The 25,079-nt window shown below is 42.2% G+C and overlaps 1 protein-coding gene across 1 annotated transcript in view; it reads left to right on the top strand.

Moving 5' to 3' along the window:
* LOC112970317 (serine/threonine-protein kinase TNNI3K) overlaps positions 1-25,079 on the top strand; it is a 109,625-nt gene that overhangs the window by 80,078 nt on the left and 4,468 nt on the right. Inside the window, exons 22-24 of the mRNA XM_026074573.1 lie at positions 2,263-2,372; positions 15,880-15,939; positions 17,635-17,804. Of these exons, the coding sequence (XP_025930358.1) occupies positions 2,263-2,372; positions 15,880-15,939; positions 17,635-17,804 (340 nt within the window). The remainder of the gene's footprint in view (positions 1-2,262; positions 2,373-15,879; positions 15,940-17,634; positions 17,805-25,079) is intronic.

Here is a 25,079-nt window from a genome sequence, read left to right as displayed (position 1 = left end):
AAAACAATTTGTCATAAGGGATGTTTCCTTCTCATTTCCTCTATCAATTGTCCCAGTTTACATGGAATATTAAGCCTATGCTGCAGGATTTGAAGAGGAACAGTCCTTGTGTGTCTTACCGGATTAATGTTTTTGGTTCCCAGACTGAACTCCTCCTATTTTCCTGAGAACTGCAGCTCAGTTCTCTACTCAAGAACTATGTATCTCTCATGTATGCATGCACAAAGCATGACTGCAGATGCATCCTTCTATGCTTTAGGCACAGTCTGCTTGTGGAAGTAGATGCTGGGATTAGCTCTATTTAAAAGAGTTCTTGTAAGGTCTGGGGGCAAGTGGACACGCTCTGATGTCTGAAGATCCTCCTCCTGGGCTGTTTTCTACAGATGGCATTCAATTCTCACCTGTAAAACTAACAGTATGTAAGCTTTGGGTAGGGTTTGGGGAAAAATACATGGATGTAGATGGTCAAAAGTTACAGATGTTAAACTAGATAAAGAAACTGAACCAATGCATACCACATAGAAAAATGCAAAAACAACACTTGCACAAGGAGACTGCATGATTATAAGCATATGAGTACCAAATATATGAGATGCTGATTAACATTCTCCAGTTACTACAGCTGTTTCCCCTGGTCCATAAACAAGTAAAAATTGAAATAAAATTTTTGTAGGTAAATTATCATTTATTCCCCTCATGGCTTATAGTTGCTCTGACCATGAAGAGAGGCAGGATATGACCAACCAGTCAAACCAGTCAGAAAATGCTCAGAGGTTCAAGGGTATTGCATAGTAGAGTGGAAAGAATCAGTAAGTTCCACTTTTTGGGGACTACCCAAACTCTTTTTTATTTTGCTTATATTTGGGGATAATGGATTCTTGGCATTTAACTCAGCCATTTTAAAGGATATTTTTCCAAAGAGGTATTTTTAGCTGAAGGAGAAGCTTTGCTGATAGTGAAAGGAGAGCCCAAATAGTGGAGTGACACAAACTTTGTACAGTATGACAGATGCGTACAGAAGCACACAATATTTTCTCCCTTTCTTTTTCTAAACCTGACCGCATGAAACTGATGGTAAAAATCCTGCTAACTTTGGTGAGACAGGATTTTGCAAATAGGTAATATATCACTTATGTTACCTTTGATGAGAAAAAGGGAGCATTTTTCGTTACTATCTTAGTCCATTTTCCATTTGATCCTCTTTTCACAGTGTYTGCTGGGCAGAAGATGAACCCAGTAGTATCTGACTCCTGCTTTCAAAACCTCATTACAGTGGGATCAAAATTAGGGCAAAAGCGTTTGCCCCTTTCCTGTCTACATATGGTTTCAATCCAGTRTGGGATCTATCCAGTATTAACATTCTGAAACTGCATTACACAGACAAAACCTGCAATGAGAACAAACATTGGCTGAAATTAATCTATTCTCATGACAAAGACTGTGATGAGAATGGGATATGGTTAAAAAAATTAAATCTCTCGTTACAATCTCATGATAGCAATCTTATAGTTCCCTGCATATTCCATATGCTCTGATCACATATCATTTTAAAGTGTCAGACAGACAAAGGATTTTACTTAGCTTTTGATGTGAATTTAAAATACATTTGCTTTGACTTTAAAGATGTCTGCTCAAAAAGAATGCAGGGGATTAATTACGTATTTGAATTCACTAAATGTATAAACACAATTATGAAAACATTTTGGCACTTTTGTCTTAGTAGTGGCTAGTACTTATAAAAAGACACTCACTAGATTTTTACTAGGCAAAGAATTAATTTTAGTCTTAGACTGTAACAGGACTAACCATGGGTTATTTTAAGACATCAGTCTTTTACCAGTTCATCTGCAACTGGAATGTTTCTAATTAGGTTAATTATAGAAAGTGGCTCAGTCATCCTCTCTTAATAAAGAAGATGATAACAAATTATAAAATTAAAAAAAAAGTCATTTGTAAGGTGAAGGTTAACTCATTTTTTTTCAAAGGCCGTTTTATTAACATTTAACCTATATTGGATTGTCTTCATCCATGTTCAATATTGACAGAAATGGGTTTCCATTCAGGGTCATGAACTATCTTAGCCAGCTTTAAAAATAATATTTGAAAGCCTCTTTAAGACACAAGTCTTTATCTGCCAGTTTGATACTTAAGCATCTTTGCATCTGTTGGGATCTATCTAAACAGTAAATAAGGTGTGTTTTCATAGGAATATTTATGATACCTGAATACTAATTAAGTTCCATTATACTATTTTATTTGTAGCTGCCGCAGCAGCAGATATGGCCTACCATCACATCAGGCCTCCAATAGGGTATTCGATTCCCAAGCCCATCTCGTCGTTGCTAATGAGGGGCTGGAACGCCTGTCCCGAGGTGAGTGCACAYGCTTCTCCCGATCAGTCGTCACCGGTGTCTGTCACCAGAAACGGCCACTGTACGCAGCCCTCGAAGGAAAACACGCAACTGGGTATTTTCATTTTTGCCAGCCTCCATTTTTCTCACTTCAGGTGGCTTCCCCAAAAGGCCTAGTTACCGAGGCAACTGCCAGTGCAGAAAGTCCTAAGACAGCTTGATGCTGTCACTTGTCTTGAGGACTCTCTTACAGGCAAAGCCTGGCATAGAGAGGCTCTGTCTGTGGATGAACCTCGGAGGAAAACCCCCATCTGTTAGGGAGCGGTCGTGGTTTGTCCTGGTGCACAAAGAAATGGAGCTAACGTCATCGTTGACAGCCGTTCTTGTTGGACGCAGGCTTGTGGATGGTGGCTCACCCCATGAGGGAGCAGACCCTGCTATCCCTTCCTGCTGAGCATCCGGACCTGGGGCAGCAGGGTCGAGGGATCCYGCTCCTCCATCCACCAAGCCGGGCTGAAATAAGGCCGGGAGGAGCGTGGGGAGTGCAGGGGACTGTCATCTTGCTTCTTACCTGCTTYCTGTCGAGCAGAGCTGAGCCAGCTCGAAGGTGGTTCGCAGGCCAGCGGGAGAGCACTACTCCCTCCTCTGGCRTCAGAGGCAGGGCAGGGGCTGGGGCTCAGCCGGCATGTCCTGCAGGCACGGTCCTGTGCATCCTGCTCTCGGAGGCACTGCCTGCTCCCACGCATCCCCTGCTTGGATCACAGCTYGCAGCTGCATGCTTTGGACCAGCCAGGTCAGGGCATGCGGCCCAGCTTTCACAGAAAGCAAAAAACAAAACAAAACCACCCCGTCAGCCTTCCTCCCAACCTTTTAAAARCCCGTTTCCTGATCCTGTTCATGACATGGCACCTCAAACGGTGGTGTCAGCACAGCCCTGGAGGGTGGCACATGGCAGTGTGAGTGCAGGGGTGTCTCACAGCGGTTTTCTCTGCAAGTGCAACATCAATTCCTACATCCGCTGTGAGCAGTAGGACAACAGTGAGCCCTTGTTTAGGACTCTGTCTAAAATCACAGCTGTAATCTGCTTAAAATTTGAATTTCAAATAGAAAAGATATTAACAGTGGCAACAGGACATGGTGTAACATATGTCTGTATCCTTAGTACTTGGATGTGATACTAATAACACTCTTTCATGTTGTGTTTTCTTGATGGCTGGACTTTTTTATTTGTTTTTGTTAAGTCTTTTGTTAAGTCTTAAAGGATGTTTTGTGTTTCTGCTGTATTGGAAAAGAAATGTTCTGCCTTGCTAGCTAGTCAAACACAGAAAGATGAATAGAGGAAGAAACAAGAAAGAAATAGAAGGGCTGATTAAAAACAGATAGGAAGAACTGAACTGAAATGCAAGAGAATTATGTGGCCAGACTGCGGTCAGTAAAGAAATGGGAGGATGGAGGTACTGAAGTATGTCAAGAAATCTGAGAAAAAGAAATAGAGAAGAGTCGGTGAATTGGAGAAATGTAAATAACTATTTAGCCATTCAAGGAAACTTGAAGTACTTACAGTGTGAAACTTTGATTATGACTTGTCCTCAGTGAGTAGAAAAATATGTGCTGCTCTCATAGTTGTTTTGTAGATTTTTTGTTTTTTCTTTTTTTAAACAAAGTATTAATTTCTTTTCAATGGGAAAAATGAAATTCATATTATCCAAAAGAGGAGCCAGGTTACCCTAAAAGTGTATACACATTTGGCTGTTTTTCTACCATGCTCTAAGGCTGCTCACTGATACACTAATAGCAGACAAGCATAAAAGGTGTGTTGAACACAGAGCGACTTGAAGATAGCGAGAAATTCCCTTCCTGGTATTTTCTAGTGTTCTGCATATCGCTGTAGTTCCTGTTTTGGGAATGGTTTGGGACAGGAAAAACAGTGAGAAGTTATGAGAATTCTTGTTTCTGAAAGAAACAGTCATCAGTCTAGGACATCCTTCTTCTTTAGGGCAGTTTGAGCTCCTAATATCTGAGACTTCTCACTRTTTTCCTTTACTTTTCTTAAATTGCAATTAAGATGCACTCTGGATACGGATCTTTTGTATGTGTGCCTAAGTTCCYTGAAATACTATTTTCATGCATATATATTTATTTATCACCCTGTTTCTTGCTTTTAAAGCAATATATCTTTCTCCTCTCATATGCAGGGTGGATAAGACAAATGAAGACACATTGCCTGGTCCAAGAGACTAGTCCTAATAGTGTGATCTTTCAGTGATAAATTTTCAGACCCACAGGTTTGGAAGTTAAGAAAATAAAGAGCTAAAATATTTTGAATCTGCTCAAGACGTTTTCTGTACTAAACTTTTGTGTCTGAGAAGCAGCTCTAGCTGGTTCTTTGGCGAGTGTGCAGGGACTGGAGCTGAGGTCTCCACCTAGTGTTCTTAAAAACAACCTAATAGGCTTTGAATGGAAGGGCAGTTGTTTTGGAAAGAGGGCTAAAAATCAGTCCCTACCACCAGGAACTTAATGGATACTTGTGCTTTTTCAGAGACGGGAGACCAAACATCTTAGCAAACTATGAAAATTTAAGGTGGAATTTAATAGTTGCAGATAAAAGAAAGATTTTGTGTTATCTATTAAGCAAACACAGTAATAAATCAAGCACAGAAATGTTTTAAGAAATGCAGTTTGTACATTGTAGAGAACAAAAATGTTTATGAGCATTGGAAATGTAAATTTTTACATTAAATGAAATTCGTCCTGTATATTCTAGATCATAAACTTAAGCTGCTGCTTTGGTCAGTTAGCACTTCCTGTTTTATCTTTCTCTCACTTATATACTGAGTTAACACTGTTTGGCAGCTCTGACAGAACCRAACGTGTTTGCTGGTTGTTTCCACCCGTTCCCAAAGCTGCTATTCAGTTAATAAGTTAAATGGCTTGAGCTGATTTACCTTTATTTTTTTCAGAAACTTTAATCAAATACTGTTTTATGTCTTTTGACCTGTTGAAATTTCCCATCACARTAATGCTAATAATTTTCAGAAAAGCTGAGGCAGTATGTCCGTAGTTTTGAAGAAAGCAAGAGGACTGTCATTTTTTTTTTCTCCTCACTTTCTTTTACCTCCAAAGGTGATATATTAGCATATTCAGCAGATGGTGGGTACAATACAGCTTTTGTAACAGTGGTTTCAGCTTCATTTATTCTGCGAGGAATTCAAGGCACTTCATTTTCTGCCTCATAAGTACTGTCTTTTAATTCTGGTAACAAAGACATCTCTTTGTGCTCTTCCAGTGGCATTTGAGCTTCTTCGAGTACATTGTTATTTTGATAAGGTTGATTGTTTTGAAAGTCTTGCAAATCCTGCACATCTTCCATATGCACAGTACTGTTGATTTGAAGGCTGGTATTACTGCCCAGTAAKGTATTTCCTTTTTCTGTAGAACTGAGGCCATACTGGGTGTAACTCACCACTTTGTTTATATAGTGGTGGTATGCTTTGCTCTTCATTGTTCAAAATTTGTAGTATATTTTCTGTTGTGGTATCTGAGATCATTTTTGTGTCTGAAAATAATGTTTTCAACTTTAATTCATTTTTATTAAGTGGCATTTTATTTCCTCTTTTTCTATTTTTGTTCCCTCCTCTCCAGTGTTATCAGTCCCATTCAGATTGTYTGCAGTATCAGTTTCTTCTTTCTGACTACTAGTTAACTGCCAGTTAACCAGAGTACCTGAGAACAAACTTGGAGACTGGGAACTGGGTTAATTTCTGTTGAAATTATATCACTCTCTGTAGAGATCTGGGCCACAAGAGCTGAATTATAAGATTCCAGAAGGCCTCCTTGTAATGGCGAATGTATTCCTGTTCTTCCCAAACTATTGAATGTTTCTTGTATAATTAAATTTTAACTCTGGATTTTACTTTCCTGGTTTTGGTTGAAGTCTTGCACTGTATTTTCAAAAACTAGGCATACCTTTCTACCCAGTTCAATGCTAGGATTTTTTTTCTTCTGAGTTCTTTACCGTTCCTGTCCCATTTGTGAGACCTGGAAAAGAACTGGCATTCCTCTCCTTTAATACCACCATTTTTACRTGTTGGTACACATGTAATCCTGTGGCCTCTTTCACCTACATTTCTCTCTGTAGCACATGTGGGTTCAGAAATGTCACCTTCTCCATTTTGTGAAGTAATTAATAAATTCTGAGGTTCAAGATTGAGAAGGAGACTTACAGTCTCAGGGGATGAGGCTAAAGGTAAGGCATTCTTGTTCTCTAGGACTTCTGCCTTGGGAAACTTCATTTTTCTTGTGTCAGAAATATTCCGGGAAGGATGRCAAACATCCACTACTGGAACACCACAGACTTGTCCTGACAATTTTGCAGCATCTTTACTTGTTATAATAACTGTACTTCCTGTGGGCTTGTTCCCAGGTGAGCATGTTTGTCAAACATGCAGAGCAGCATTTTTGGAGTAAATCTCTCTTTCTTCATGAGCACTCATGCTCACTGGTGATTACACAATACTCTCCCTTATTTTTCTTTCTTTTTCATCGATTCTGTTTTCAAAGAAGCTGACAGCTTTCTCTGGATTTCATTTGGCAATTGCTTGTGCAAATGACTAGTTTTCTGCTCCAGCTTTTCACTATGAGGTAATCCACCTCACTGGATTCTAGTTTTTCTGAAAGGCTGAAAATTAAATTTTACACTTCACAAGTCATATCCTTTCATTTTCATTTTACTTTTCCATTTGGTTTCATCTTTCTCACCCAGTTTTGAGTTCCAGGAAGATCCTGAACAGGAGAGAGTTTACCTTTTCCACTTCTTGCTTCTGAACTGCCCTGTCTTCTAGTATCAAAAGTAAACATTTGCTTTCTGCAGCTAATTTTTTGCAGTTACTTTTTCTATGATCCTGTCTCATATGGAGTCAGTTGTCAATCCCATCCTCTTTGCTAGCTTAGGTACATAAAAGCTAATATTCTTTGGCATGCATCTTCTCTTGACCCTTGGTGATAACGGTACCTCTTCATCACCCATAAAGTAGTCTTCTGTTATGTAAATCTTCCCACTGCTCCAGATTGCTTGGGTTAGTAACAGTTCTGTAGAAATCCTTTGTCAGGGCACCTGCTTCTTTATTCACAGGCATGTTCCTGAAAAGCTCTTGAGAGCACAACTCCATCAGTCTGCACTTAAGACGTAAGGATGAGCCACTCGTGGTCAGTCTCTCTCTGAATGCTCTCAAGTGATGTGTCTAGGCTTATGGAAAAAAAAAAAACAAAATAATGTGCCTTTTGAATATTCAAAGCAGGTCCTGCAGTTAGCAGGGAGAGAGGGAGCAAGTCTCAGGGGACAAAGGCTACATGGATGGCAGTAAAGACTGCGAAGCTGTGATTAATCCAAGCAATAGGAAGACATTATCATTCTTCTTAAACGAACCTAAGAAAATAGCCAGCAGGCATGATGACATTTCTAGCTGTAAGGTCTCTCGAACAATATGCTGAGCACTGGTTCCTCATATGGAGGGCTGATGTGCTGCCCACCGAATTGCCAGTCTGCAGCACATGTGACGTGGGGTGTCACGTTTTGTTTTGTCCCAGCGTTGACTAGGCCTAACCTTTCTGAGCCTGAGAGCTCACACGAGTTCACAGCTTTAGGTGATTTGACTGCAGGCAGTGGTATAGCTGCAGGCAAAGCTTTGCACTACGAGATGAAAAAGCATATGTGCATGCTCAAGGATGGCTTTTGGCAGCTGTACAGAAATCTGGGTCAGAGCACAGAAACAAGTGTTCCCTCATCCCTGCGGGACAAGGGAAATGTAGGTGATAAGGTGGAAGTGTAACATGGAATTTGAGGAGAGAAAAGAGAACAGTGCAGTCACCTCACAAGGCTTAAAGATGTGACAGTGACAGCTACTCACACTGCCAGTGGTGTCATATTCAGAATCGATGCTAAATACTCAGCTATGGCTCAGATTGTCACTGCACTGAGCACTTACAGTCACACCTAGCTCATAGCAGGTGAGGCACCTAATCACCCCCARTAATGTGGGCTGAAGGAAAGAGCTCCTGCCAGAACATCAGCCCTTTTCTGTTCTTGTGGAATGTTCTTGCTTTCTTGGAATTTCTCCTTTTCATCTGGGGACCGAAATATCCTCAAAGTTCCTCTGACTTGTAAGAGTTTGATAGTTTTTATCAAAAAGTTCTCTGCATTGTCAGCAACCAGTTGAAACTTTTCCATTGTAAAAGTGATATAAAATGTTTCTGTCAAAAAAAAAAAAATTAAAAAGCAGGCACTGGGTGAGGTGTTGCAATATTCCTACAACAGTGCTAGATGTGATGTTTCACCCAAGAATTCTTTTGAATGTTCCCTAACTTAAGGGGGACCATAAAAGCAAGGACTCCAGGTGYAGCACAACTACAGGTAGTAAGTATTTATTTCCCACTCATTGATTAATCTCAGCCTAATTCACTAAATATTACACTATATAAATATTGTACTAAATATTATACTACGCACACTTTGGGTTCACAGCTAGGTTGCTGTCTTACAAAATGCRATCCCTCGATGCCCCATCTGTCGCAGAGGAATCGCCATGCGGGTGTCCCCTTCCCCCCAGTGGGGTCCTGTGGTCAGGCCTGCGGTCCAGAGCAAGGTCCACCCTTGTGCAAGCTGGTCTGAATCTTTTATAGTTTCCTCTTTGTTCTGCCCCAGTGACAGTAGTTTAAACCAACCACAAGCCTAAGGGTCTTTCCTTCAGTCGTGTCTCATTGTTTCCTTGCAGTTTTCCTGTTTTTCACTTCCTATCGCTATTGTCACAGGGCTCTGCCAGAGCTGAGAGGTTCTGCAGTGCCATTTCACTCCTCATTACTGTTGTCAGGTAGCTCTGCAGCGTGGTGCCTCGGGCCGTGGACTGGTGATTGCCAACTGGTGCGATGCACCAGAGCATCCTGCCGCGATCGGGGCTGTGCTCCCCRTGAGGCCCACTCTTGCCTGCGGGTCCGTGACAGCTAGATACGGATTGCTGAGCCTGTGTACCTGTGTCTCAAATTCTGGATGCAAGTCTTGACTGGTAAACTGTATTTAATCAGCATGACTGGCTGTTCTTAGTACTACCAACAAAAATACATCCTTTACTAGGGAACCTGGTTGTCAGAGTGTATGCTCAAAGCTCGATAAAATATTATCCAGTATGTTTGTTCTAACAAAAAAGCTCTATACAAACTATAACTATTCTAAAAAGCACAGAGCTGGAAAATGCATTACCTGCAAAACAAAACACAGCCACCCAAATAACATCCTGTTTGTAGGAGATTGGCTTTCTATTTCTTCGGTTTAGGAGCCGTGATTTCGGGTCCTGGGTTACAATTGCCTTCAGTGAACTTAAGCACAGTTTGAATTGCTGTGTTTTCAGAAGTTCTGCAGCCCATATCGTTGCCATTTCTGAGCAGTTTGGTTGAAGAATTCACATAGCTCCTTAAGAAATGGATTGGGCTGCTAAATTTGCATTACCARTGATTTTGGTCTTTCAGAAGAACTAGCTGAGTGAATGGGAGAATATTCTCGAGTGGCACCAACCTGTGAAAGAAGGGATACTTGTGACAAAGTTCACACATAAAGGAGAAAATGACACTCTCCTTTGCCAGGCTCAGATTAAGAAAATGCTGTTTGCCACAGTCCCTGGCTGAGCAGTGCAGGAATTAGTACTGTCCCCCAAAGTCTATCTCTTTCTTCATGCTGTGAGTTGCAATCTCTCTGTCAATGCTGAGAGGAAGGTCTGTCAGTCTGTCCAGCTGCGTCCCTCAAATCACTGCCATAGTCTCTGTTTTATCTGGATTTAATTGTAGGGTTCCAGCCCTCATCCAGCCTCCTACTTCATCTAAGCATTGGGTCATTTATCAGAAGCATCATGTAATTCTCCTGTGCATCCAAATATCAGATTTTTTTTGCTATGACATGACATATTTGTTTGAAAAACTGAAAGCCATCTGTTCCTTTAGATTTCAAAATGACTGCACTGCTTATTATTATCATTGCTGTTGTTTTGGGATGCATTTTTCATTGCTTAGGGAAGTGAGGAAGCAACAGCACTTAGAACAGGGCAGAGTATGGGCCAATGATATGTGCATTTCCCACGCACAGCTCTGTCAAAATGGCTCGCCCCGACCAGCTCCATCATTGTTGATCCTAAAATGGGCCTCTCCTAAGCCGTAACTAGCAGTCCAGATAGCTAAACTCTTTACAGGCCTTCCTATTATTTGAGTTTTTCCCTATATGGTACGGAATTTCCTTTTCTGACTCTTAAGATAGTAAACATGATGAAAAAATTTTCCCCAGCTGATACCCTGGGAATTTTCACATGGGAGTCTTATTAATGCTGATAAACACAAACCCCAGACAAGTTACAATTAATAAATTATTCTGTATGATAAAAGGTAACTTTACTCTGGATTTCAAAAAAATGTTCATGGCAGTTGCCATAATTACTATCTTTAGGAGTCCACCAATTTCTGCAGGATAAAAGTCTGATATAACAATGAGTTACTGCAGTAATGTCTTTGGTACAGCACCTTTCTCACGTACTGCAATTATGACTGTTTTATAATGATTGGAAGAGTCCGGCTGATTATCCCACTCAACTAAATAGCAATAGCATTAAAGAAATAAAATACATAAAAGTTCCTTTCTGTTATTATAAAATAGTGGCTAAAGAAAGATTGTTTTATGTTGGCTTTTGCAMTCCGTTGCTGTTTGTGCACTAAAGAGAACATGAACGAACCAAAGTGAGAATGCAAACACACCATCGTCCTCAAACTGGCAGTTTTTAGGGCCTCGGCAGGATCTCATGATTCTTGAGGCAACCTCAGTACATGGTAGAGGGACAACAGTGACTCTCTCCTAAATAGTCTTCATAGCTTTGCCTTTATATGAAGGGTCAAATCTTCCAAAGTAGGTTGACGGTAGCAGTATTCTGACTCTACATCCCACCTGTATTTCCTAACAGGGTGGATTATACACAGACCTGTGTATTTGCACGTGCAAACGCAGATGTAAGTATTAGAGTGTGGGGGCACCTGTACAGGCACAGACCAGTCGGTGCTACCTTACTGACAGACAATATTGTCCTGGGCATTTGTAGAGCGTAAGAATGACAGGTTTTGTTCATAACATCTGGGCTTCGACAGTTCCCTTGATGGAGGATAATCGTAAGCAGTCAAATGCATATCATCTCTATCAAGCATTTCTCACAGAGTACYATGGAGATGGGTAGGTCCTTTATATGCTTCTGTGTCTCCACCAGCAGATAACCCTGTGTGCACCATAATGCCATCTTTGTATGTGCAGCTGCAGCAACTGCACATGCATTTTTCCACATGGCTCTAAACTGCCTGAAAAGTGAAGAAATATAATATACTCCAGAGACTGGACATTCAGTTTGTTTGGGAAATGTTTGGCGAAGTAGACTAGCTGCATTGTTAACCACATTAGTAGGCTTGGTTTTAGTTTGGGGTTCATTTTTTGTTTGGTGGTTTTCTGGTGTTATTCTGGCATTCAGGGTATTCGTTTAACAATACGGAAGTTTCATTTCTGATGGATGGGAGGGGCTTTTGGAATTTACATATTTTTCTAGTGTTAAAACAGGCTTTGCTTCATGTATGGAAGCTATTGAGCCAGGTACTCTGGCTTAAATTTCAYACCAGAAACAGATTTTTCTGCTGGAGTCCCTTTTGTAGTTAGCCTTAGTTAGAAAGGCAGGTTAGCGTCAGCCTAAACCCATTCTTGTGCTGGACACTTGAGAGCTGCCTTGTCTGATTTAGGTGAACTAAAGCACATGCTTAACTGCTGTATTGAGACAGTGGAAGGTTTGTTTGACTTTGGGCAACCTGCTGGCTTCAGTGAGCTTTGCCCCTTTACTGTGTTTCTTACCAGTTACTTACATAATGTAGCAGTTAGTTAGAGAATTGTGGGTAAAATGTGTTTGCAATGCAGGGCATAGCCACTTTATTTCATGGATATTTTATTACAGGGTTATTAGTGCTTCCTAGCTTCTTGAATATGCTCTTGTCTTTCGATTTTATGGGCTAATGTTAGGACAGGGTTTTTTTTGTGTAACAATAAAGTAGCTGCTACTAATCATCAGCATGTAAGTCACATTCTGTTTAAATTTATTAAGAAGATGTCGTATTAAATTGTTGACTTAAGCAAGCAGTAAGTAATGGATATAGTCACTGTATCTTGTTAGCATTTCCACAGCTCATTTAGCCCCAATAAAAAAGAAACCATTCTTTCAGAATTCTAATGTACTTCGCTACTAAACGGTATCACTCCAACGTCACTTAATCTTACTAATGTTGTAGAGCTGCATGACAGAATTATGAGGCAATTGATAGTTCAATCAGCCAATGGATGACCTGAACTTCACACAAAATGTGGGCAAAAACTTAATAAAATGAGCTTTTTTTAAGGTATTTTGATACATGATATGACATCATTGTCAGTAACAGTGAAACTTTTTCAATTACTTCTGAAGGCCTTAAAATAATTTTGGGAGGGATGCTGAGCAAAGGAAAATATATTATCACTCTTTAGTCAGTATTTGAAAGGTTTGCTTGTAGAAGTTTACCGCTTAACAGCCAATCTTGAAACAGTTAATACAAATCTAGAGTACAGCTGTAAATTCACTGTAGAGATTAAAAACAATTCTTTTAAAGTATTTCACTTAGTTACCTAGTAAGTATGATAACCCTTGACACAGAGTGCCATCTTCTGAGCATACCACACGAGAGGAGGGACAAGATGCTATTAAACGAACCACCATAGCAAGTAGAATGAGCAAAATAATACCAAAAAGATAAAAGGGAGCGTAGATTTCACCATATCGATATCCATTTCACAGAATTTCACTTTAGGTGCATAATCAAAGACGTTATTTGCCTCTATATTTTTTTTAAAAGGGGTGGTGCTATTTCTTAGGGAAAAACAGTGAATTTTAGGGCTCAGAGAGTGTTCACAGGTCAGATTTCTCCATGAGGTCTGCTTAGTTTAAAAAAAAAAGAAAAATTAGAAAGAAAATGGTGTATATCTATGTGGATTTTGCTGGAGATCTATGAAATGCCTCCAAATTTGAAGATGCATTCTTCTGTTTGCCTTGAATTTCATTCAAGGCTCATCTCAGTTGATAACTAGTTCCCATGTATCATGTCACCGTTCCCATTTATCAGGTACTTGAAAATCTGCTTGCTGCAAACTATTGACTGCAGTTGTTTTCAAATGCAAACTGATGACTAGAAAATTAGACAGTGGGTCTTAAGCACTGTTTTTCATTAGCTATTTTAATTTGTGAGCTTTAATGAGATTCAGTGTATTTGCTGTAATACTTGGGGTTTGGTTCAGTAAAGCATATAAATATTGCTTTAGTTTTAGTACGCGCAGCGCTAATTTAACAGCCGCCGGTCAGTTCTTCTATATGGTCTTTGATGGGCTTTGGGTCAGATCCATTTGCCTAAGTTCCACTGAAGGCAATGGAACTTACCACCTGCGATAAAGGAAGTATTTCCTGAGTACTGTATGGAACAGAGCTCAGGGGTRCTCTCATGGTGCAGGAGGGGAGGCTGAGGGACATAGTCACCTGCCACTTTATAACTTAAAACAGAATGGTCGTTTTCCTTTYTATCCTTTCAAGGAAGAAAACCATTTAACACCCATTTCATTAAGAGTTAAGTCCTGAAGTCTTATTTGTGTGTRTTATCCTTCTGCTGTTTCTTATAGATGTGAGGGTTGCAGAACTTTATCCTAAAGCTCTTAAAATAAGTAAACATAAGCCTACCTTTCCAGGAGATTTTATTGGGGGTAGCGTGGGGGAATGAGGAGCCTGTATAATAGCTACTGGACTGAGGTATTCCCAGTCCTTCTCTCTTAAACACCATGGTATACAATGCTTTAGTTAAGCCAGAATTTCTCTGGGGAGATTGTGCTGTAAACTGGAAAAGGGTGTTGATCAAAAATAACAAGAAGAAGGTATATTTGTTATTTATCTCAGTTGCCTGATCCTGTTCTTAGCATGGCCTTCACAAACTCTTGTGCCATGTATAGCCCACAGAGATGGAAGCAAGTGTCTGGGAGCAGGCAGGGGGTCGGGGCAGGGGGAGCAGCTGCAGAGAAGGTGCGCGTGGGACAGTGCAAATGCACCAGACGAGGGGAGGAAGAGGGCTGCTGTAACGGCAAGCGTTGATCAAGGAGCTTGTCCACTGCTCTTCACAGCTGTTGTTACCTTCAAAATCTTGTTTTTGGGCAAAGAGGACCGCATGTATAATACAGGCAAGAATTTATTGTTAGTATAATTGAAATCTTAAGATCTAACTAGTTTTAGTCCGGATCTAATTGTTACAGAAAAAGGAAGAATATTAATGCAGTTAAAATTGTTTTACACACACACACACTTGTTGGATTTTCACACTTTTCCTGGTGGTGCCCTCATGCCTCCACTGTTCCTCTGGGTCCTAAGTTGGTGCTTTCATTCTGGTGTGTTTTCGGGGGCGGGTACGGCAAGTCGTCAGCATCTGGAGTTCTTCACCAGGAGGAATATGGTGTTCATGGTGGTGGTTTCTTCCTCCTCCCTTTAGTATCCACTTGGAGTCATTTTTATATGTTTTCTGATATACGTTTAGACCTTTTTCTTTCTTCGCTGGTCTACAGCTCCAGATTACATCCAAATTTGCTATATATGGTGCTGTTTATGTATGTTAGATACTATTTCTGTCTTCTCTTTGCCCCTAAAACCAATTTTGTCCAGCTCTAGGTCTGCATTTCTTTAACGGACCATGGGTGGGTTTTTTATAGTTGTGGGGTCCCCCATGCCAAGCCTGTGCCCATCTCTCATCACCCCATGCCTGTGCTCCTGCCCTGCACCCTGTGTCTCCACTTCTCAAGGCCTCTGCTATCGTACCAGGCCTGCATTTCTGTACGCTACGTGCATTAGTTTTAAATATCCCGTTCTATGCAGAATGATTGCTCATTACTGCTGTCTATGTAAAATTACAATTCTACCCCACAATGATAAACAAAAGTAAAACAAATTAGCCATAGACACCTGGTCGACTAAAGAAATTGCTGTCACAGCTAAAACAAGCAAAACAAAGCTGCAGGCAGGTCAAAAAGAAGCTCAAACAGAGCAGGTCTGACAAGCCTCAGTCCTGAGGCCCTGCAGACTCAGTGCAAAGCTTATGGCCTGCTACTAGCAATGGCAATACCTTATTGCAGGGCTACACGGTTACGCTGTGAATGAAAGAAAAAATTCTCCCTCAGTACAAGTCTGATCAGAGCTGTACTGGTGGATCCTGTAAGAGTGTTGCACTTCAGAAGAACTGAACTTGCAGTTCCCGTCGGATTCCCAAGCAGACAGAAAGCAATGCCATGCAATTCGAACAAGGGGAAATGGAGGGCAGTTGTGATTCATCGTCTATCCATGAGCCAATTTAATCATAGAAGGTACCACCCTCTTCTGTTTTTAATACAAATCTGCTTTTTCTATTGTATTCACAGGGAAGACCAGAATTTTCAGAAGTAGTCACAAAATTAGAAGAATGTCTGTGCAACATTGAGGTAAAGACTTTATTTCTGCTGCTGAGTATCTCACAATAGGATGTGTGATCAGGAGGGTACAAGTGGGGAGAGCAGCACCAACTGAGGAAAATGGTGACTTTGGAGTCTGCAAATTGGACGAGTCACTTCATCCTGTGGCAAGCCACCACATTGCATTTTTAAGGCATGTGGTCAATTAATGGTTTTTATGGGTGCCAGAAGAAGGTGGGCACCAGATATTGTTGTGAGTGACAGGAATTGCTCAGAGAGGTACATCGAAGAGAGAGCCCGCTCGGTGTTGTGAGTATGTACTTCACAGTAGTCTTTGGCAGAACTTTTTCTCACGTTCATCAAATCCAAGTCTGTTTGGTTTAAAAAATAAAAAAAAAGCCTCAAAGTGGTCAAGGCCCTTGGGAGGAAGATAAAAGGAGGCTTCAACACAGATGTATGTATCAGCATTCAGCCTGGTGAAGATAAGTGGTCAAACAGAAAGTGAGCTTCATTCAGGCTGCAGTTCCTGAAATTGTATTTTCTGTCTCTGTGTGAGTGTATATGCATGTAAGAGTTGTGAAAAAATCCCTCTCTCCTTTTAAAATGTATCACTGCCCTTGAGCTTAAGGGTAAGAAAAGACACCCATAATCTATTATATTTCTTCATGCTCTGACTGCAGCTGGTTGCTTCATGTGTATGTGGAGGCTTTTAAGTTTAAAAAAAATGTGAAGCACTGTATCACAAGAAACTGTGCTGTCTCATGGGAGACCTGACTTCTATGATACATAAGCAGCAGTGCATGCAGGAAGAAATCTAGGGCAAGAGCTTACATATAAAAAAAAAAAAAAGGAAAGCTTTATTTAGCTGGGGAGTTAGTCTTAAGCTCCACTGTGTCCAGGGCAAAGCCTTGTTTGAGAGAAGGAGTTTTAAGGAACAAGATCTGTAGTGAGTTAAGTGCTGCAGCCAATGAAGAATGAAACCTAATGCAGCAAGGCTTTCTCTCTTCACCTCCCTCCACTTCCTCTCCTTTCTTCTCATTCAGCAAATCATTTTTCCTCCTTTTAAATGTCTCTGGGTACAGGCATGGCAGGGACTTTCTGTGCCAGCGGGCGTAGGTCTCTGCTACTGCAGGTGTCTATGTTATATGGTTGGTCTGTATGTGTGTATACATATACAAATATATGTGCTAGCCCTGTATTTACATGGCCTCATCAGTCTGAATTGCTGCCTTGAGGCACCCAGACAGCACCACTCTGATCAGGCAGCACTGACCCTTTATAGTACAGGCAGGGAGTCTCAGCCAGCAGCTCCCACTGGGGAGGCAGTGACGCCTCCCAGCTGCACCCTGAATGCAACGAGCGAAATGCTGGTGTGTATCTTCTGGAAAGTCATCCGCTCTTGATTTGGAGACTCCAAGCAATGATGAATTGACCASTTGGCAGGCAACATCCAGTTCTCCTCCTTCCCAGCTGATCAAAGTCAGGAGGCACTGCTTTTTTTCCACCAAACTATAAAGGAAATATGGGATACAAAAATCAATGTGAAAGAGCTGAGGAAAAAGTAATTCCAGGACAGCAGCAAAATTCCAGTCTTAGATAACCCATGCTTAGCAGCTCTAATAACCCTCACAACCCATGCTTAGCAGCTCTAATCCTCTCTAAATGTTACAGTGACTTGTAGGTATGTAATAACTGCCTTTTTTTTTTTTTTTTTTTTTAATCCAGTTAATGTCTCCAGCCTCCAGCAACAGCAGCGGCTCTCTGTCTCCCTCCTCATCTTCTGACTGTCTTGTTGCGCGAGGAGGTCCTGGCCGTAGTCATGTTGCAGCATTACGTAGTCGTTTCGAGTTGGAATATGCCTTGAATGCAAGAGCTTACGCTGTCTGGTCACAGAGGTAAGTGCCAGTTATGGCAAGGGAGAGCAGGACTCTTACCCTGAAGCATGTAGAAGGAGTCCTTCCCAGGACTGCAGGGCTCATTTGCCTAAATGGGAGTCCTGGTAGCAGGGATTGTCCCTGAGTACAGAGGTATGGGGCCATGCGGGAAGCCAGCAGTGGGAGCACAGCCCAGGGACAGCGTGCAGCACACAGTTGATCCTCTGCCAGGGCCCGTGCGGGGAAGCGTTTTGCAATCTTGTCTCCTCCTGTAGCTGCTGTAGCACAGGGGGCTCTGGGCTGTCTGAACACTCTGAAAGCCATCCTGCTGTCAAGACAACAGCTCGGCATTTGCATTTTTCACTATGATGAAAATAAACATAGTAGAAAATCAAGCCCTGCCATGGTTAGCTTCTACACACAGTAGCACTGTTTTATCACATGAAACTGAAGACCAATGACTGCCCATCCAAGGGGACAGAGACAAGTGGTCAGTAGATGAATTTCTCTCTCAGTTTTTCTGTGAGCTCACCTCTCTGCAGAAATCTAAGCCCTGCAGAAATGTGATGTGTATTATTTGCTGACTCGTCACAAGCATGGCTTGTTATCTCTGCCAGAATGTGATGTAGATGTGTCCTTCTGATTAGGAGGAATGGGGCACATTTGGGAAAATCCAGCTGAAAATCTTGGAAATAAGCAAATTTGGGAAGAAAAGCTCACACTGAAATGTCATTATGATTATGTGTAAGTTTGCTTCCTCTTCCATTTATCAGTGTATGCCTTCTTCAGGCACCAAGTGTCTGAAAACTAGTTGCTAATGTGCCATCATCTCTAGCAGATTCTTAGTATCAGTAGTATTTACTGAATAAGAGGGAATTTTATGTGAAGGAAGAAACCCAGTTCCCTGCCCATAAGAACCTATGCTGAAGACAGAACATGGGGAGAGACTAGTGGTTCCAGAGAACGACTGCAGTAGGAAAGGAAAGTAATTGAATAGATGTAATTTTTTGATATTTTGTTTCTCAGTTCTGGATTTTAGTTTTGGGGGTTTTTTTCACCTTGATCTCAAATTGTGCTATGATTAAGCAAATGAAGTAGGCTGTGCTACTGGATAAAGGTGTTGCACTAACAGGAGACAGCAGTGCCAAGCGTAGGTTGTCATCTGCACTCACTGCCGTGGCGAGTAACAAATCCCAGACTGCCGCGTGGGCTGTGTGGAGCTGGGCTTCCCACAAGGGTGTCCGTGCTAGGTAGGGGACGGACAGAAACCTGGCCCTCCCAGCATGGAGAGTGGAGGGAGACGCAAGGGCTGAGGGAAGCCAGCCTCACAAACGTGTGTCGGAATCGGCATTCCTGGAGCTGTGCCTGCTGCCGGCTCTTGCTCTGAGGTCTCRCCTAGAGTCACCACCGGTCCTTAGCCTGAAGAGACTTGTTGAAATAACAGCCACCTTCCATAGAATGAAAAGTAGAAATATAGGGGTGCATTTCATTCAATTATGCCTATAGAAAGATAAGACTATTTTTTCCCAATATTTTTTTTAAGGCAAAGCCATGTATACGTTCTCTATTTTATTGTACCATTAAAGTTCATATCTGAGGCAGTCTACCCTACCGCTTGGGAGACCTGGTTTTGAGGGCAAATTTAGCAGTCTGCTGTGTCTCGTGGGGACTGAGAGCACTTTGAAAATGAAATGGTGCTCTTATTCTCTTCCAGAAGAGTGGTGCTCTTACTCTAAACTTTAGCACCACTTAGCAGTCACAAACAGTAATAGCAGGGGAAGCCCTGCCCTTTGCTTCATTCCTGTTAACTGCTATAGGAGTGGAGAGTCAGAAATATAATCGGCTAAAATGAGGAACTGTAACAGAGGAGCAAAATGAACATCAAATCCTTTGCCTGTGTGGGGCCTCAGATGGAGAGGCAGAAGGCAAACACCTGCAGATAGACACTGAAATCTTACACACGAAAGTATAAATCAAATCCGAAATGTTTATTTAGCAAAACAAAATATCCTGTAAATTGCTTTGCTTTTGCCATATGCTGTTCTAGCAGGACACGGAGGTGGGGTTTGAGGTCAAGATGAAGAGAGCGTGAGCTAGCTTTTTATTTTCTATAAAGGACCAGATTTTGCTGGCGAGTGTAATAATTTGCTTGAAAAGAATAAGAAAGTGACATATTTAGGTTACAGTGTAGGCACCCACTTGCAAGTGTCCCTTTCCTCTTGTAATTTAGTGTTCCCAATACAGCAGTGGAGCTTGTTAGCTCACCAAAATGGGTTCCTCTATAACCCCAAGGGTTATTTAAACTTGGAGTCTTTTCTCAAATTCTCTGCCATACAAATTAATAAAATTCAAAACTATAAATAGCACCCAGAAAGATTTACCCAGAGGCACAACATTCAATGGAAAGGGAATGGTTTCCACAGTTTCAGTAGCTTTTCAATTATAGAACATACTGAGATGATTAATGACTTCACTTTCTAATGACAATTGTTTCTTGGGGTTTGATTTTTGAGAGCATAGGCATTTTGAGAGGGAGTGGGCCACTTTTCTCGGTTGGACTATTTCCTCTGGGCTGTGTCACCTGTTTTTATCTGCTCTGACTACTTCGTGTCCTCTGAAATACGCAACTCCATAACCCGGCAGAGACAATTCATCTAATGAAGTCTCCGTGTACCATGCATGGAGTTAAACAGGCATGACGCTGAAGTTATTTGTTTGGTTTTTGCCTTGTAACTTTAGTGCTTGTGTTTAGCGAGTCCCTCTCTTGCATGGCAGCTGTTGCTATGTGTAAAGTAATAGGATACGGGTTGCAGTAGTCTCATAATGAATTGGATGCAATAGCAGTGCATTTTAATTGTCTGTCTAACAGGATGGCTTAACATGTCAAATCATCACAGTTTAGGAGCTTTAATGGATTTTCTAGTCCTTGCACCTTTAATTTCCCACCTAGTCCAAGGACAACATCTGCCAAAGAAAAATCTTTTCTTTTTCAAGTAGCTTTCAATTAACTGAAGTCAGAAAATTTTGGGGTTTCCTTTTCTTTATACTTTTGTACAGAGCTGTTAACACATTTGAAGGCCTTGGCAAAAGGCTATGGCAGAGATGCCTTTTAGACTATACCCAAGTGACAAAAGATACATCTGCATGGCGAGGCATATCGTGATGCTCTGAAATAATTCCTCATCTGCGCTGAGTAAAGGAGTCGTGCAGCAAACGTTGCCCTGTCTGCCACGAAACGGTTGTTGGGTGCACGCAGCTAGAGCCCCGTTCGACAGCTAGGCACGCCGCTGCCCGCAGGCTGCGCGGGAGCTCTGCGCGTGGCCACGGTGCGCACAGAACCGCTTCCTAAGAAGAGCGTACTGTAATTTGTACCGGCTTGGCCGCATTTCCTAGAGGAAAACTCCACTGTGCAGACAGCTCGGGTTCCCCCACTTTCAGTGCATAGAGCCGGTGCATTGGTCCTCTCCGGGACGCGTGGTCGAGGAGGGAGGGCTGGGGAGGACGTGGGGGAGAGAGCCCCGTTGTGCGGGGCGGCAGCCTGCCTTTTAGCAAGGCTRAAAGGAGGAGTCCTCTCCCGCTCTCAAAGCCCCAAGCAGGGCGCAGGCGAGGCCAGCCGGACCCGGCAGCCGATGGCAGCGTGCAGGAGAGGGGCTGCAACGCAGCACCGCAGATGAGCAAGTTGCCAGCAAGGGAGTGTGGAATTGAAGCCAGCTGTGTGAGATCGAACAGGTCAGTTTGTAACACCAAACAATACAGAAAGTTTGGTCTGAAAAGGCACCATTTTGATCTCAGTGTTGTACCTCCACGCATGCAGAAGAGATTGTGGTTCTTAGCTTCGATTGCTCCTGGCTGCTCTCACATCTCTGTAGCTGGACACTGCTGTGAAATTAGTACCAGGCAGAACTGTGGAGGTCTGCTGTGCCCACGTAAGTCACGGCCCAAGAAAGCAGCGCTGCCATTACTGACCAAAGAGCTTTTGTTCACCTGTGGATCAGTTGTCGCTGCTGTGCATACATGCATGTTGGGATCATGGGATGCAACATCCTGGTTTTAATGCTTGAGCAAGGGAATTTAATTTGCAAGGGAAACTTGATCTATTCAGGAAGCAGCTCCAGAAAAACAAGGCATTTTTATGGGTTTATTTCATCTAGCAGGAAGACTTCCTTTTCTTCTGCCCTGTTATTAGCRCTCTTTGCCCAGGCTAAGCAACAGTCCAGCAGAGGCTCGCAGCACTAGCATTATATCACCCAAGTAATTTCTCTCCCTCTCACACAGCTAAACTTCTTCCCAGATAGTTGTCCACTTTGATTAAAGACCAGTACCTGGTCCTTTACAAACCGCCTCTTTTTAGTAAAGGGAGGACAAGAAGAGAAAAGCCAAGTTAAAGTTCTTCCCCTTGCAATCCCTTAGCCAAAAAGTATTAAATTTGTAATCAGGGGATAGATCTTTTTTCAAAGCTTTTTTAAGCTGTTTTTAAGCTGTTTCTTCCTCTTCCAGACTTGAATACCTTAAGAGGCTGTTGAACAATTTACTAAAGCAGGTTTAAGTTATTCTAGAGGCTTTTAAACCATTTATTAAAGCTGTTTTAGCATATTCTAGCTAGTTAACATAAACTTTTACCCAACTGACAACAACTTTTCAATAAACCCATATAGCAAAGTGACTGAGTGAATGGAGCTCAGCTGGCCAATCCAAGAATAATTAGATTTCAAGATTTTCTGCCTATTCCTAAAATCAGGGCCATGGTGGAGTGGCGTGTATTATTTTAGCACAGATTTGCATTACAGTAGTTCTTCCAACAGATGTTCATTAGCAGCAGTTCTCTCCATCTTTTCTTCTATTTTTTTATGTTTAGAAATCACAGGATCCCTCTCTGCTGTTTCTGCTCGGGGCTGCTCCAAAGGCAAGGTGGCCTCGGGCCCCCACACCCTGTGGGAGGTAGTGGCCAGCTGCAGAACTGCTCCTTTCCAAGGAGACCCTCGGGGGATGGACCACCGCTGTGGTTCCTGTGGAGCCCCGGGGACGTGTCCCTAGGAAACAGCAAGGGTCSTCAGCCTTGTATTCGGCAGTGTGACTGGTTTGAGGCCCATTTCTCTGGGATAACATGTCGGGATTAATGCCATGAAATGTTGCTCCAAGAGTTCAAGCAAAGCTTATTTTTTATTTCTTCCCCTTAAGACTTCCTGGCTCTTCCCACAGCATGTGGATGCTGAGATACTGTCCACATTTCTTTCAGGGGAATATTTGCCAGTCATTCAGTCACTAATTTTTTTGCTTCAGGCTCTGACTGACAGCRTTTACCCAAAATAGACAGCCTTATTTTTTTTACTCTGCCCAAAGACAGGAGRGCTTTTTGTCATTAATTATAAATTAGTTTTAATAACGCAGGTGATACCAGAAATGTTCATATTCCACAGAACTGTGGTTCAGCCCTCAAAGTGTTTATAATCTGCAGGCTGCACACGAGGAAGGCAGGTGAAGGGGTGAGAAGAGCGGTAACGGAGCTCTGCTGACGCAAAGGCTTCGCGGCAGCGGGAACGGTGCGTCCCTGCCGTGGAGGYGGTGGAGCGCTACGCGCGCTGAGCAGGAATGCTCCGGGAGAGCGCAGGCCGGCACGGGCAGCGGAGCGAGAGGTGGGAAGAGGTAAACGGTCCAGCGAGACGGGAGGCGGAAGGGGTGCGGGCCGGGAGTCCTGAGGTGCCGGGTGAGCTCTCCCTGCTCCGTCACGAGTACTTCTGGTCCTTGTGAAGCTTCGCCTGCAGCCCGCYGGCACACAGGCTGCTTGCTGGCTTCCTCCGAACCTCTGCAGCTCTGCTCCACGCGGCAGCACTGCAGGAAAGCTGCACCTGTCAGGCGTTTTAGCACGTATGTCTTACAGCAGCTGGAAAAGCAAGCGCTGCAAGACCTTTCCTTAGCCTCAAAGCACTTGCATCAGTGGCAGAGTAATACTTGTGTTCAGCCTAGAAATGCAGACAAACTCTAAGCAAACCTRAAACAACCCGCCTGTCTCCTGCTGTTGGTAGCTGGTATCAAACATTTCACATTCTGTCACTTGGGCAAGCGATTGTGCTGCCCTTTCTGTTTCATGATTTCATGTTTTAGAGGTTGAAAAGCTAGACTGATGAGTTTTGCCAAAGAAAAATATTTGAAGAGTAAGTGAAGCTGATGACATGTTACCTTGCAGTTAGTGGAATTCAGCAAATCTAGTTCTAGTATYCTGTCAAAGTAGCACAAAAAAGACCAGAAAGCATATTTATAGTGAATACTTAACAGAAGCCATAAATACACCTGCTAAGTTTAGATATTTCTAATCATGACAGACCTCTGTTTTTCTATATACTGTGAGATAAATAATATCCGCAATGGCTAATTAAGTTCAAATAAAGTTCTGTTTAGTACAGAGCCTTCTGCCTGCACCTTGAAAAGTGTCAAAGTCTAGAACTGTGGCTAATGATATGTTCAATTCCAAGGCTTCTCACGGTTTCTGTAAGCATACTCAGTGAAGGAAACCAAATGAAAAGCSTCTTATTAAACTGCCGAACTCAGATGTTATTTTTATGCAGCATTTAAATCCAATAGCCCTTTTTTAGTTTCCCAGTCAAGTATCAGATAYGGTCTGATAGATGTAGGTTCTCTGTTATACCTAGAGCTGTCCTAAGTGGCCAAGCACATTCCATATTACTGTACTTAATGACATTGCCAGGAGCTGTATGACCAAGGGACTACRTGCTGGGTTGTAACGCAGTCATACAAATAGGGGAATTCACTTCTTCCCCTCCCCACCATATTCAGGAGACACAGCATAGGGCTCTCCCACTGGTTTAAGCTACATTTGATATTTTGGACAAGTATATTGTCCTGTATGCAGTTATTAATTACTGGAGCAGCTAATTCATTTGCTTAATGAAGGGGCAGATTTTCATAAGAAGACCTTGAATAATCCTAAATTTCCATATGCACCTCCTAGTATATCCAGCTGCATTAGTGGATTGAAATCTTACGTTTGCCATTTATACCTGAACAATCTAAATCATAGGGGATTTTTACTCCTARTCTTTTACTCTCTTGCACATGGACAAACATAAATCCATGTATGCATCCCAGAGAGTTTAGTACATTTATCATCATTGCTTGAGGCTGGGATTTTGCCTCCCTTGTTTAGGAGGTGCACTGTGATCCATATATTGTTTGCAAGGGCTGCAYCCACAAAGAAACATCAGTATTGCTAAATCTGACTTAGGTTTCCTGATCCCAGTGTTGTCCTTTAGGTTCAGGCTGGGTTTCCCATGCAGTGCA

The sequence above is a fragment of the Apteryx rowi genome, unplaced genomic scaffold, assembly GCF_003343035.1.
Source record: "Apteryx rowi isolate R43461 unplaced genomic scaffold, aptRow1 scaffold_39, whole genome shotgun sequence".
Lineage (NCBI taxonomy): Eukaryota > Metazoa > Chordata > Aves > Apterygiformes > Apterygidae > Apteryx > Apteryx rowi.
Note: the sequence above shows the minus strand (reverse complement) of the source record. Positions and strands in the feature narration are given on the sequence as shown.